At 35.1% G+C, this 14,007-nt stretch overlaps 1 protein-coding gene across 3 annotated transcripts in view; it reads left to right on the plus strand.

The window, feature by feature from the left end:
* Positions 1-14,007, plus strand: part of LOC111155564 (MINDY lysine 48 deubiquitinase 3) — an 86,668-nt gene that overhangs the window by 5,741 nt on the left and 66,920 nt on the right. The window contains exons 2-4 of one of the 3 annotated variants that reach the window (XM_022515802.1): positions 7,995-8,074; positions 11,740-11,800; positions 13,454-13,627. In XM_022515802.1, the coding sequence (XP_022371510.1) occupies positions 7,995-8,074; positions 11,740-11,800; positions 13,454-13,627 (315 nt within the window). Of the gene's footprint in view, positions 1-7,994; positions 8,075-11,739; positions 11,801-13,453; positions 13,628-14,007 lie in introns of those variants that run through there. The other 2 variants (XM_022515804.1, XM_022515803.1) reach the window with 2 other exon arrangements.

The raw sequence follows: 14,007 nt of genomic DNA on the forward strand, positions 1-14,007 counted from the left end.
CCATTCGTCCATTGAAGGGCATCTTGGCTCTTTCCACAGTTTGGCCATTGCTGCTATGAACGCTGGGGTACAGATGGCCCTTCTTTTCACTGCATCTGTATCTTTGGGGTAAATACCCAGTAGTGCAATTGCAGGGTCATAGGGTAGCTCTATTTTTAATTTCTTAAGGAATCTCCACACTGTTTTCTAAAGTGGCTGCACCAACTTGCATTCCCACCAACAGTGTAAGAGGGTTCCCTTTCTCCACATCCTCCAACATTTGTTTACTGTCTTGTTAATTTTGTCCATTCAAACTGGTGTGAGGTGGTATCTCGATGTGGTTTTGATTTGAATCTCCATGATGGCTAATGATGAGGAACATTTTTTCATGTGTCTTTTAGCCATTTGTATGTCTTCTTTGGAGAAGGGTCTGTTCATGTCTTCTGCCCATTTTTTGATGTGATTATCTATCTTGTGTGTGTTGAGTTTGAGTAGGTCTTTATAGATCTTGGTTATCAGCCCTTTGTCTGTAGTGTCATTTGCGAATATCTTCTCCCATTCCGTGGGTTGCCTCTTTGTTTTGTTGATTACTTCCTTTGCTGAGCAGAAGCTTTTGATAACGGACTGAACCAGGCACCTTGATATACCATTATTCATTAATGTTTCTTCTAAAAATGGGGATAATGTGGATCATTATCATTTCAGAGGTTTTGTTGTTGGATGCCTCTTTTTTCCTCTCAAGGATAAATATTCCTTTCTCCAGCTTACCTGAATCATGTCACCTAAGATCCAATTCTTTTAAATTAAAATTTGTAAGTTTATATGACAAAGTTAATTTCTTGGTACTCTGAATACATTATGTAAATTTTAGTTCAGAGTATCTATCATAATATCTTAAATTGCATTATGCTTTACAGTTTTTCAAAGTCTTATTTAATCCTTGCAACAACCCTGAGAGACAGCAAAGGATAAATGTAGTTTTCTTCATTTTTATAAAGGAGAAAACTAAGGTACAGTTCAGATTTGACTCAACCAATATCACAGAGTTTATAATGACAAACCAGGTCTTTCTACGGGTTTTTGTTTACTTCGGAGGCAGTAGTTATGGAGGCAGAAGTTAAAAAACTGATTTGAATAACGTATATATGGGTAGTAAGTCATATGAAAGTAAAAGGTTGGAAAACTACAAAGATGTTCATGGCTCAGGTTTAAATTTGTTGTGAGCTATAAAACAGACTTCTATGTCTGTAGTACTGTGGGAATGTGATACTAAATTATATGTTTACGATCATATGCTTTAGATGACTAATTTCAGATCTAATCAGAAAAAAACCATTTTGAGAAAAGATAATTCCTTTTAAAAGTAGGAAATAATTTGAATGTAAGAATACAAGAGAAATAACTGTATATCCTAAAAAACTTAAACTCAAGTGAAACCTTATTATAAAGGGAGAAGCCTACTTAACCTAGTCCTATTTTAGCATAGAATATTTAATTTACATTTAGTTGACTTTATTATATTTATTTTATTATAAACTTTGTGCATTATCAGCACACTGAAACATGTATACTGTAATTAAACAGAATTTGGAGTACAGCAGATCTGCCTAGAATTCTCTCCATGGGATTTTTCTCTGTAACATACAAAAGCAACTCACTGTAGTTCATTTCAGCTATAAGCCTTGCCCATGGATCTTGAAAACTGCATTACATTGTTAGTTATTTTAAGGAAGGTAAAATTCATTATTGATTCATGTTTATTACATACCTCAAATGTTTGATAGCTTCTAGTTTCACTTCTGCCCTTTGGCCCAACGTCAAAGATCCTTTCCTGTTCCTGTAGGAACAGAACTGGATGGAGTAAGGGGCCTTTTGGCTTCATCTCTTGTTCCTAGATTGGATCTCAGATTTGGTTGGCTTGATGTGATAACCAGCACCCTTAGATTTCATTTGTCCTTATTAAATTTGTCCTGTGCATCGTACCTATTTCTCATCCTCCGTATAGCTTGTCATCTATTTTGTTTCTCCCAGGCTGCTGCGTATTGAGGGAGAAAATTGTGGTCAGCATCAATGCAAATGTAGTAATCAAACCTTAGCTGAGCCCTCAGCGTTTCTCTCAGTTCTTTATCTTGTCAGCTTTTCTTAGTACTTTTTAAAATTAACATTCCCTCAGTTCTCTTTTTCTCCCATTCCCCTCATTCTTATTCAGTAGTACCACTTCCTCTTTGTGTATATATTTAATTTAGAAGCCTGCTAAAATTCACTTCTTCTGCCAGGCCAATGGCTTTCAAGTTTTTTTTTAACTTGGGGCCTCATTATACTCTGAGAAAGTATTAAGTACTTGAATATGAAAAATAAAATTAATGAGACCTGAAGCATTATTTTACATTTCTGTAAGTCGCTCTAATGTCTGGCTCATTAGAAGACAGCTGGATCCTCATATTTGCTTCTCTGTTCAGTCTGTTGCAGTCTGTTTTAGGAAGAATATGCAGAAAATCCAGCCTCACAAAGGTTGGTAAGGTAGGAGTCATACAAAAGCCTTTTCAGGTAATTGTGAATATTCATTTTTGATACTACACCAAACTTGACTGGTGGTAGAGGTTATTCGCAGTATGGAATCTGAAACCACATGAATTAATTTTTTGTACTGTTAATTGAAAACCATTGGTTTGTCTTGTACTTTGAATGAATCTTTACCTGTGCATTCATATTTGACAGCCATGCATCAGTCATTTGAAAGTTATTGGTCCACTGGTTTATTCAGATATTCCAAATGATAACACACTTCATTCTACAATATCAAAAGTCACATTTATTACTGTCACCACTGATCTCATTAGAAAAATATCCAAGAATTGAGATGTTGTCAAGTTCACAGTGGTAGATGCAAGTTTCCAAAATTTTAGTTATGCTTGAAAGCCTGAAATTTTACCACTGGAGAATATAACTGTCAGTTATTTTTCTTGATGTATCAGGCTCACTTCATTCCCTTCTGAGAAAGTGTTTGCCGCATACTCAAGTCTGAATAATCATAGTTTGTTAGTACCTCTTCAGAATAAAAACAGTGCTCAAAAAAGTACATCCAGCTTGCAATTCAGAAAATCACACATATGCATTTTCTTGAGACAAAGATCAGTCATCATCAAGGTATATAGCACAGGTGCTTTGTGGGTAGTTTCCATTTTGTCATGCGGAATAGTTTTAAAAAGGACACTTTATTCAAGTCAAACTTTAATAAAAATAGCATCAGCAAGGGTGTTCTTTAGTTAAATAGGCTTCTTTGTGTGTGTTTGAGAGAGGGTAGTTTTGTTTACTAGGATGGTGACTGGCTAGTACAGTTTAATGACACACTTTGTGTGTGCCAAGACATTAGCAGTCACACCTACTATTGCTTTTGTACCATGGCTATGAAAGCCAATACAGTGTAAAGGGCAAAAAATGTCTTAGAATCCTTATGAGAATTATTTTAACTCCTAGTAGATCCCCTGAAAGAGTCTCAGATTTCCAAGTTTCTATAGACCACACTTGGAGAACTTTTTTTTTCCAGTCCTATCCGCACCACACCACTCCACAACTCTTTCAAGAGTTGGAGTCTTTAAACTTCCTTTTTCCCATGTAATCACTCTTGTCCTGTTTTTAAACTCCTGCCCTTCAATCCATATAAATAATAATTTTTTATCCAGCTGTGCTTCAAGTTACCATGTTTCCTCTTCATTGGTTTAACAAGTAGTTTGCATTTACTCTTTCTCCTTATATTCTGAATCACAGCTCAACCCTTTAAAATTTGCTTACACTCTCCAGTGCTTTAGATTTCTTTTTGTATTCCCAGTGATGTGCTAAATGCAGTGTTTTATGTTTTACTCTACTCAGCAGCATTTGAAGCAAGTGACTCCTCTCTGCTTCCTGGAGGACTTCAGTGTGTTTTCCTCTTACCTTTCCAATCTTTGTCCATCTTTACTGATCCAGCCTCTGCTAATTTTTTGATGTTCCCATCTCCATTATTTTTGTTTTACATATTCTCATTTACTTGACTGCCAATGTTGAGGATGATTCAGATTGTGTTTAATCCTAATACTTGCCCTGAGCTCCAGACGGTATTTCCCCACTTCTGAGAATCATTGTCAAATAGGAGCACCTGGGTGGCTCAGTCAGTTAAGCATCTGCCTTCCACTCAGGTAATGATCTCAGGGTCCTAGGATCAAGCACCACCTCGGGCTCTCTGCTCAATGGGGAGTCTGGTTCTCCCTCTCCCTCTGTGATCTCTCTCACTTTAACTCTTTCTCAAATAAATAAATAGATGTTGCCAAATGGTTATCTCACAACTGAACTTGGCACACCTAGAAACAGACTCTCCCGTTATCTTCCCTTGCAACATTTCAAAAGCATTTATTGAGCATTACTATACAATATACTAGGAAAACAGTGGTCAGCAGAACAGGCAAGATACCTGTAAGGCAAATATTAAACATGTAAGCAAGCAGTAATGTAGTAATCACAGATTATGAAAAGTACTAGTTGTGCTTAATGCTAGGAGAGACCTACTTAGATAGGTTTATCACGGAATATCTCTGAGAAGTTAACTCCTAAAATGAGAATGAGATGGATTCAGGTTTCTGAAGAGAGAAGGAACAGCAAGCACTAGGGCTAAAGTAAAGACATTGGGATGTTCTAAATTCACTGTATATGATGAATATGAAAGTGAACTAAGGAAATGTGGGTTTGATAGATCATGGTGTCTTTTAAGGCCATGAAAATGAGTTTAGGTTTCATTTTAATTGCTGTGAGAAGCCACTGAATTGTATTAAGTAGGCTATGACAAAATCTGATTTCCAAGGCTATAGTATTCTTCTAGTAACTCTATGGTTAGCATATAAGGATTGGGAGCAGGGTAAGTGGGGAGGAATGGGGTCATCTAGTTGGAAACTTTTAACAGTACTCTAGATGAGAGATGACAGTGGTTTGAATCTCAGGGTAGACCAGAGATGGGATAGAATGGACAGATATAAATCATGTTTTCGGGTCTTGAACCAAGAGGATCTTGCCTTAAGGTGACAAAGGGTTAACAAGTGTTTCAAGTGCAGGGCACAGTATGTTCAAAGGGTAAGAAACCTGACAGAAAAAGGATATTTAAGGACCTGAAAGATACTCAGCATGCCTGAAGTTCAAGAGGAAGAGTGGCCAAGGATGAGGTAGGAGATTTAGGTCGAAATCAGATCATACAGGACCATGTTAAGAAAACTAAACTCTCTTTACCTCTGGGATTGTAATCTGGGCTCTGTTTGAGAATTCTCTGATTATAACCAGTAATGGAAATCTTGAGAGTAGATGAGTTACCCAAGGAGAATGTATGGAATGAAAAGAACATAGATCCTAAAGCCAAGACATGAGAAACATTAACATTGAAGAGGAGTTGACTGAGGGGACTGAGAAGAAACTGAAAAGAAAAATTTGCCACAAGAGGAACCAGTAAAGCCAAGGGGCAAAGGTTTTTCAGAAGAAGCCCATGGTCAGCATTTCAGATGATTCTCTGGAGAGTAAATAAGAAAAGACTTGAGAAATCGCCCATACTGATCATAGATGAACTTGGTGAGAATGAATTTGGTGCAGTGAGAGGTTGAAAATTTGGGGGATTGAATAAATTGTAAGGAGAATAATATTGTAAGGTTAAATAATTATAAGGAGATTAAAAGAGTGCATGTGGACAACTAGGTGGGCTTTGAGAGGGTGGTGGTTGGAGTTTTTGGTTTTTTTGGTTTTTTTGACAATCAGCTGAATTTTTTTTAACTTAGGCTTTACTTTTTTAGAGCAGTTTTAGGTTTGCAGCAAAACTATGGGAAAGCTACAGAGATTTCTCATATACCTTCTGCTCCCACAACGTGCAGAGGGCTCCCCTATTACCATTACACCCCACCAGGGTGGAATATTTATTAATTGATGAACCTGCAGTGACATCATTATCACCCAAGATCCATAATTTACAGCTCACTCTTGGTGTTGTGCATTCTCTCGGTTTGGACGAATGTATAATGACATTTATCCATCAGTATGGTTTCACTGTATTTCCCTGCCCTAAAAATGTTCTGTGCTTTGCATGTTCATCCCTCTTCCCTTTCTCCCTCCACCAATCCCTGGAAACAACTCATCTTTTTATGGTCTTCATTGTTTTGCCTTTTCCAGGACATCTTATAGTTGGAATCATACAGTATATAGCCTTTTCCAATTGGTTACATCATTGAGTAATAGACACTTAACATTCCTCCATGTCTTTTCATGACTTGTCAGCTCATTTATTTTTTTAGTGCTGCATTACATTTCGTTGTCTGGATGTACTGTAGTTCATTTACCCACCCACTCACTTACTGAAGAACGGCTTAGCTGCTTCCACGTATTAGCAGTTATGTCTCAAGTTGCTGTAAACATCTGTGTGCAGGTTTTTGAGTTGACATAAGTTTTCAACTCTTTACTCAAAGAATTTTGGGAGGATTCTTAAGGAGGATTATTTGGTTTTGAATGTGTGAGAAACATGTTTAAGCACTGTTTGAAACAGAAGGATTGAAAGGTTAAGAGAGCAGAGGTAGGATGGAATGGGATCCTCTATGCTGTTCCTTATCTCAATTGTTATCACCTACTGTCTCAAGCTAGAAACTTCAGAGTCTGCCCTAATTTCTCTGCCCCACTTGTACGTGCTCATCAAATCTTAATTTTTATCTAAGAAATACTATTTAGATATAGTTTCTCCTCTCCATACTAATGGCGATTTTATTAGGTCGTTAGTATCTCTATATGGCTGTTGAAACAGTCTCATCCCTGTTCTGTTCCTTTAAAAAAGGGAAAAAAAAAGCAATATGATCATATTATAGTTTAATTAGTATTTGTCGTGGTCTGGCCTTTCCCAGTATTAACCTCTTGTCAGCTTTCCCTCCCATTTACCATCTCCCCCATCCTACCCCCATACTACCCTTAAGCTACATTAAATTTCCCCTGTCCTATAAACTTGTCCCTTTTCTTACCAAACTTTTTCCTTAAATGTAAGTTTTCTTTACCTGAAAGTCATTCCTCATCCTCGTCCTCACAAATTCCTGTTCAAGATCAGCCTCAAAATCACCTATTGTGACTTGACTCAGGCAGAGTAAATCGTTTCTTCCTGTATCCATAATACTGTTTTCATATCCATTTATTCTTTATTTGTTCATATGTCCATGTTCACCTGTACTGTTGGCTCCTCCAGACGAGGGACTTTGTCATTCACGCATACATCCTAGATGCTTGCTATAGTATCATATGTTCATTAAGTGTTCATGGGATGAATGACTGAACTACAACCATTAGTGAGACTTTACATATTCCTACCATGTTGGAATTAGAAATGATCATTTTAAAGATAACTACACAGAGACCTAGGGAGGCAAAATGATTTCCCAACAGTGATACGGATAGTAACTCAGTCCTCTGGACTTCTGGCCCTATACTGTCTGTAGGAACATTTACTAGTTGCTCTCAGTCAGTGCTGGTTGGGTAATAGTGAAATTGAGCTAGAGCTAGTATGAGCACATTCATAGTCTATGATGCCTTTAATTTTTAGCTTATAGAATGTGACTCAAAGATTTGAATGAAAATATATTCTATATGGAAAGGATCCTGAAATTCTGTTTGAAATCAGTAGATAGACTAGTCTTTCTTCAAATAAATTATTTAGTGTTCTTTTACTAAGGTCCACACTTTATCCCCTTAGTCCACTTAGGAGGATCCCTAGGTACAAATTTTGTGTGTGCATGTGTGAGTGTGTTTGTGTGTGTTTACATGCATTTGGGGCACAGGGTGGGAACAGAGACTCCAAATCTTTTTTCAGAGGGTTTCATGATTCCCCAAAAAGTTAAGAACCACTGTGCCTGAATACCTTGGAGATATTTTGCTTTTGTAATAAGTGATCTTTCTCAAAGCAAAGTACATTAAAAATTCTTTGGGCTGCTGTTTGAATTACCTTTTTAATCTTTGCTACTTGCTTTCATTTTTAGGGTTTGTGTTTAGTGAATCAGAGGGATCTGCATTAGAACAGTTTGAAGGTGGCCCCTGTGCTGTTATTGCACCTGTTCAGGTAACATAGACTACTTTACCGACTCCTTAGAGGGACATGTTCAAACGTTTCATATTTGACTTTTCGTTTTCTACTGTGTCTATATGTAATTAGATGATCAGTTATCTCTTAACTTTTGTTCATGTAAATTGCTATAAATATCCAAAAATAAAAAATGAATTCAGAACATGGGCAGGTTATGCAGCAATAGCCTTTTAACTGTCTTTATTTTCAAGAAAACATAATAGGTGTTCTCTGACCTTCAGAAAATGATGGTGACATCTTTCTAGTACAGTGATCCTATCAAGTCATAATGTTTTATGCTATTATTAGGTATATCATAGCAATAGTATTCTTTTCATTTGTACTTTCTGTAAAAATGATTTTCCTACAAAGTTGAGGATGAGTAATACTTTCATGCTCTAAAACATTACACATTTTTAAAATAAGCTGTATTTACAGTTTTAGGCTGTTGGCTTTTAAAATAAAATTAGTAGTAACTGACTTCAAACAGAATTTCCAAAATTTAAAAAAAAGAGGTTTTTCTTTGGACAAGATAGTGGTAATCTGAATGTGCATGTGTGTGTGTGTGTGTGTGTGTGTATGAGATTTGAATCCTAATGTATTGTTCGAATTTCAAAGGCCAATTTGCTGCAAATGTTACATTGTTAAAACCACAAATTGAATTTTCAGTTTACTGTAATACTTTAAAGTGTCTGAACAGCAGTGTCACTCCACAGCTGGTCTAAGAGAAGCTGGACTTGATTATGTTTCAATCAGCACGTTTTGAAAATACATATTTAATGTAATATTTATTATTCATTGGGCATAAGGAACACATTCCTGAACTTTGTTAGCTATAAAGTAAATTTGTCTCTCAAGCCTTATACTCCACATTATTAAATTAAAAATTTATCTCTGAAGGAGGAGGCAAAAAAAAATCTTTCATGACTGAATCCAAAATGTATCCTTTATAGGTCATCATTTTTCTTTAAAGGGTAAATTTGATTTTTTTTTTTTTTTGCATTAGTAGAATTACAAAAAAAAAAAAGAAAAATTTGAATGTTTGAATGTTGGCTGGGAGTAACTGAATATAAAGAATAAAATTTAACTGTAAATTAGTATTAGAGTTGTTATACTATTATGCTGGGGACAGATTTTGGTTGCTTGCAGAATCTTATTAACTGAATTTGAAGATTCCTTATCTTGTCGGTATTTAAATTAGATTATATTAACACTGCCCTTCCTGGGTTTTTACTAAAAGTCTATGAATGTAGTTAAATGCAAGGTATACCACAGTTCCTGTTTTATAAAATTTTATAAAATTTATAAAAATGTGAAATTTTATAAAATTTGGTATATTTCCACAATGATAGCTGTTTTTGCAATGAATAATTGTAATGTTCAAAGCCCTCTTGTATCTTTGAGGTAGTAATTTAGTTTCATAGTCACATAAATCTTCTCAATCATAGAATTATGGGTTTATTTTTTTTTCTCAGCGTAAAAGTCAAAACTAAGCCATTAAGCCTAATGAAGGGAAATGAGCAAGTCTAGATAGTAAAACTTTTTTAAACTATAAAAATTAGAATATGGTACTATAGCCAGAAGAGTAGGCATATTATGGGATATAATACTGGACAAATGACATTACAAATAGCATTTACCAAGAATTTATCACATACTACAAATCAATGGTAGAATAAAATGAAATTTAATGAATGTCACTGATAAGATTGGCTGCCAGTTTTAGGGGAAAAAATGAATTTAGACCATCTGATACCATATATCAAATATGTTTTTGATATAATATTTAACCACGGAAAAACTAAAACTAAAGTATTGTCAACACTAGAGAAAGGATGAGTTCCAGGCTCAGAAAAATATTTGCAGTGAATATTAGCAGTAAGTGGATATTGTCGTTCTTATACAAAGATTGTACAGATTGGTTAGAAAACACTAAAACTCCAGTGGTGAAATGATGTGTATACAGTCATCACAGGTGGAATAGTGATAGAGAACTAGAGAATCGAGATGTTCAATCTGACTAGGAATCCAGAAAAGTACAAATGAAACTATAACTAGATTTTATTGTTTACTCTTTCTAATTTTTAAATATAAAATAATTGCCAGTGCATATCATGGGTAGGATGATGCTGGCATATTCATAGTGCCATAAGTAGATTTGTACTTTGATTTGGGGAGGGAAGTTACATTATAATAGGAACCATAATGCAGTTGTTTTTTTTTTTATGAAATCATTGAACTTCTATGAATCTTTCTTAAAGAAGTAATCCTTAATATGGAAAAGGTTGTATTCAATAAGAAATTTTTATAGTAGTAAAAGAAAAAATTAAAAGCCTAATTTACTATAATGTAGTTTACACATGAAATGATGTTTGAGTAATTTTGATAGCTCAATAGACATTTAGTGATTAAGAATTATAGTTATGACTCCTGTGGGAAAGCAAAAATGAGAAACATGATCGCATACCCATTATACTTCTCACTTGTAAGAAAAACTAAAACAGTATGAAAGACTGGAAGGAAGTATATCAAAATACTAACAGCATTTGTATTAGTGGTGAAATAATGGGTATCCCACCTAATCTTTCCCAAATTTTGTAATGTAGTTATACTCCACAATTTTATGGTTGTTGCCATACTGGGGCAAAGCCAGAAACACTTGATTGCAGCATTGGTAGATTTTACTAATACAAGAATGTTGTAGAATATTACTTGGGGTTTTTTTTTGTTGTTGTTAAAATAATTGAAATGATTGCTTATTAGGTGGCAGGTACTGTGCTAAGTGCATTACATCGATTATTTCATAAAATCCTCACTGCAGCCTTTTAAAGTTTATGCTATTATTATTTTTAGTTGGTAAAGTAGTGGAACCAAGATGCACACCTAGGTGTGTCTGACTAAAAGCAGTCCTCTTATCAACACAGTACCGCTTTCAAACATGTAAGTGAGAAACATCGAAGTAACCTTTTTCTTGGATCTGCTTCCTGGAGGTTCAGATACAACAGGTGGCGCATAAGGGTCTTCATTTTTAATAAACAAGTCAGGTGACTAGGATGGAAATGGTCTGTAAACTGCACTTTGGGAAAGAAACACTACTGAACTGCTTTCTATCAAATCATTAGTATAACACACTCAAGGAAAAGTGAGAGATCAGTTTGTTTTTTCTTTTAAATCTTATATTTTTTTTTAGTCAAACCAGGAAGTTGGAACTCGTGATAAGCGGGAGAGTCTTGTAGTGTATTTTTATGTCACAAATCAGAGCTAATAGAGCAGAACCACCTTTGTATTTTGATTTCTTTTCCCCCAAGGAACCTACGAAAAATGTAGACTTGTTCCTGTTTCTAGGGTTTTCACTTTGTGAATGAGCAATTAAGTTTCTTTACTTTTCTGGTTATGTGTCTGTTTTTTTGAGTCAGTTGAGTCACTTCTTCTATGTGTCAGAAAATATGTATCATGAAAGAAGAATTTTATGGGTCTAGAATCAAGTGTATAGTAGTATATTCTGAATAATATGCTCAATTACTGTTGAATGTGATGAGAAACTCCGAAATTTTTATAGCACAATTTAGTAGATCATAAAGGCTTTTTTTTTCCATTTTAAAATAAAAGAATAAGGTATGCTTACAATGCATTCTAATAATTATTGCTTTAATTGTGTAAAGGCATTTCTTTTGAAGAAGCTCCTGTTCTCTTCAGAGAAGTCTTCTTGGAGGGATTGCCCAGGTATGATCGTGGTTGGTCTTCTATAAACTTTTCCTTCACCTTCTAATTTATATATGATCTATGCAGCTTTCACTGGCCATAGTTTAACTGAAATTATTTATCTTTAAAAGTAAACTATAAACAGGATATTTTTTCTTGAGGTTTATTTTTTTCCGTGTTTCAGAAATTTTCATGAACAGTGACATTTTAATATGTGTATTACCAAATTTGGTTTACCCAAGAGTCTAAGACAGGATAATAGAACTAAGGACAAAAACCTTTGGCCTCTCACTAAAAAGTGGTGCCATTTCCCTAAACTGTTAAATGATAGCATACCGTAAGGAATGGTCATTTGTGTTTGTTTTGTCTTACGTGGCTCTGAGCAAAAACTGAGTTATCTTTGTATTCCTGCAACTTTTAGTACAGTGCCTTACACAATGCAGATAACACTGCAAACGAAGCTGTCCTAGCTTCTGCACTATGATTAGGTTAGAGAGCTGCGTGGTGCTACCTGATAATAACAAACATTTGCATTCCTCTTGACAGTTTACAAAGTCTTTCTTTCAATAAGTGAACATCACAGTAACTTTTAAAAGAATGGGGGATATCTTATAATCCTGGTTTGGCATATAAAGGCAAAACCGTTTCCGTTCCAAACCATACCCATAGAATCTAATGACTGTGAATTTAAGAGCTAAAGTGTCACTCATGTATTTTTTATTAATTAATAGTTGAAAAGCAAAATAAATTGTAGAAAATAAATCAAGAGATATAATTATTAACATCAATGGTTTATTGATAAAATTTATAATAGTTGTTATACAGAAATATATTTACATTGATAAAATATATAGCGTTGTCATAAATGTAAATGTCGTGGTGGTTATAAAATGAATGTCCTAATTCTTGCCTTTAAAGAACTGCTAGTCTATTAAGAGAAGTAAAATTCTCCCCATAGCATTAAATTTTACGTAGGATGTGTGTACACATCGTATCCCCTTTGAAAGTTTCAGGGGCAGTACTACTGTTAGAGAGCTATCCTGCTTGGAAAGGGGAGGTGGCTAAGGACCAGGAAGAAGTTGAGCATTTTCTCATTGCCCCTTTCTATAAAAGTCTAATGTTCAGATCACTGCAGTGTAGTATCAGGAGCTTCTGTATTATGCAGTGTAACCGCGATGGCGTCTGCTACTGTAATGAATTGTGGTACAGTATGTGCTGTGTGTCACCTCATTATCCTTACCCCTATGGGACACGGAGATCAAAGACATGAGACTAACTCAGAAATGAGGAAAAAATAGAAGTCTCAGCAGGCCCTCACATTGTGCCTGGTCCTGCAGTAAAGGGGCCCTCATGGCTCCCAGTGCTCCCTTTGCAGCCTCAGGAAGGGGAGCGATCAGTACCAGGTTATTCCAAGTAACGTATGCTTTCTCCTAATGTTTAGTTCTTCATTTTTCTGGATTCTTTTTCTAATTAACGGCCATATTTAATACTGATGACATATTAATCCTTAAGCACTTTTTTTTTTAAACCTAAGTTGTTTATGGGGGGAGGAATCCTCCACTTAAAATGCTTGGTTTTCATTATTAAGTTAAAACATTCTTAATGTTGTTATCCATGACAGGATTTTTTCTTTTCAAAGAAAGCCATTATAACTGATACTTTGGTTATTTTTAGAGGAAGAGCGGAAGGAACTCCTTTGTCATACCTTATGTGATATTTTAGAGAGTGCTTGTTGTGACAACTCTGGATCATACTGCCTCGTTTCCTGGTTAAGAGGAAAGACAGCCGAGGAAACGGCTAGTATTTCTGGGAGTCGTGCAGAGTCTAGCTGCCAAGTGGAACATTCTTGTAAGATACATTTTTATTTCCTGAAGTCATTTCTTGTACCTTTGTTTTAATAAGACTGTTGAAAATTTTAAAGAAAAAAAATACTTAAAATTTTCCTAACACTTCTTTTTTTTAGCCTGAGCTTAATTCATAAGCCTTAGAATTTTTCATTTCCCTGTCAATTATGTTAGTTGCTGGAAGATATTGCACTTGTTTATCATGTCATTTTTCGAAAAAAGAAAGGATTTGCATCTCTTAAACTTCTCTATAAGTTTTAGTTAGTTTCTGCTTGGTGACAATCTCTTCTGAGCTTTGGAACTCTAATACAGAAAGTTTAAAGAACATAATCCTACGTACTTTAGTTTTAGATGCTTTAATGTTAGTTTTCTTGCTATTGGGAA

Source organism: Enhydra lutris, unplaced genomic scaffold (genome assembly GCF_002288905.1).
Source record: "Enhydra lutris kenyoni isolate GAN:26980312 unplaced genomic scaffold, ASM228890v2 scaffoldscaffold42, whole genome shotgun sequence".
NCBI classification, from domain to species: domain Eukaryota; kingdom Metazoa; phylum Chordata; class Mammalia; order Carnivora; family Mustelidae; genus Enhydra; species Enhydra lutris.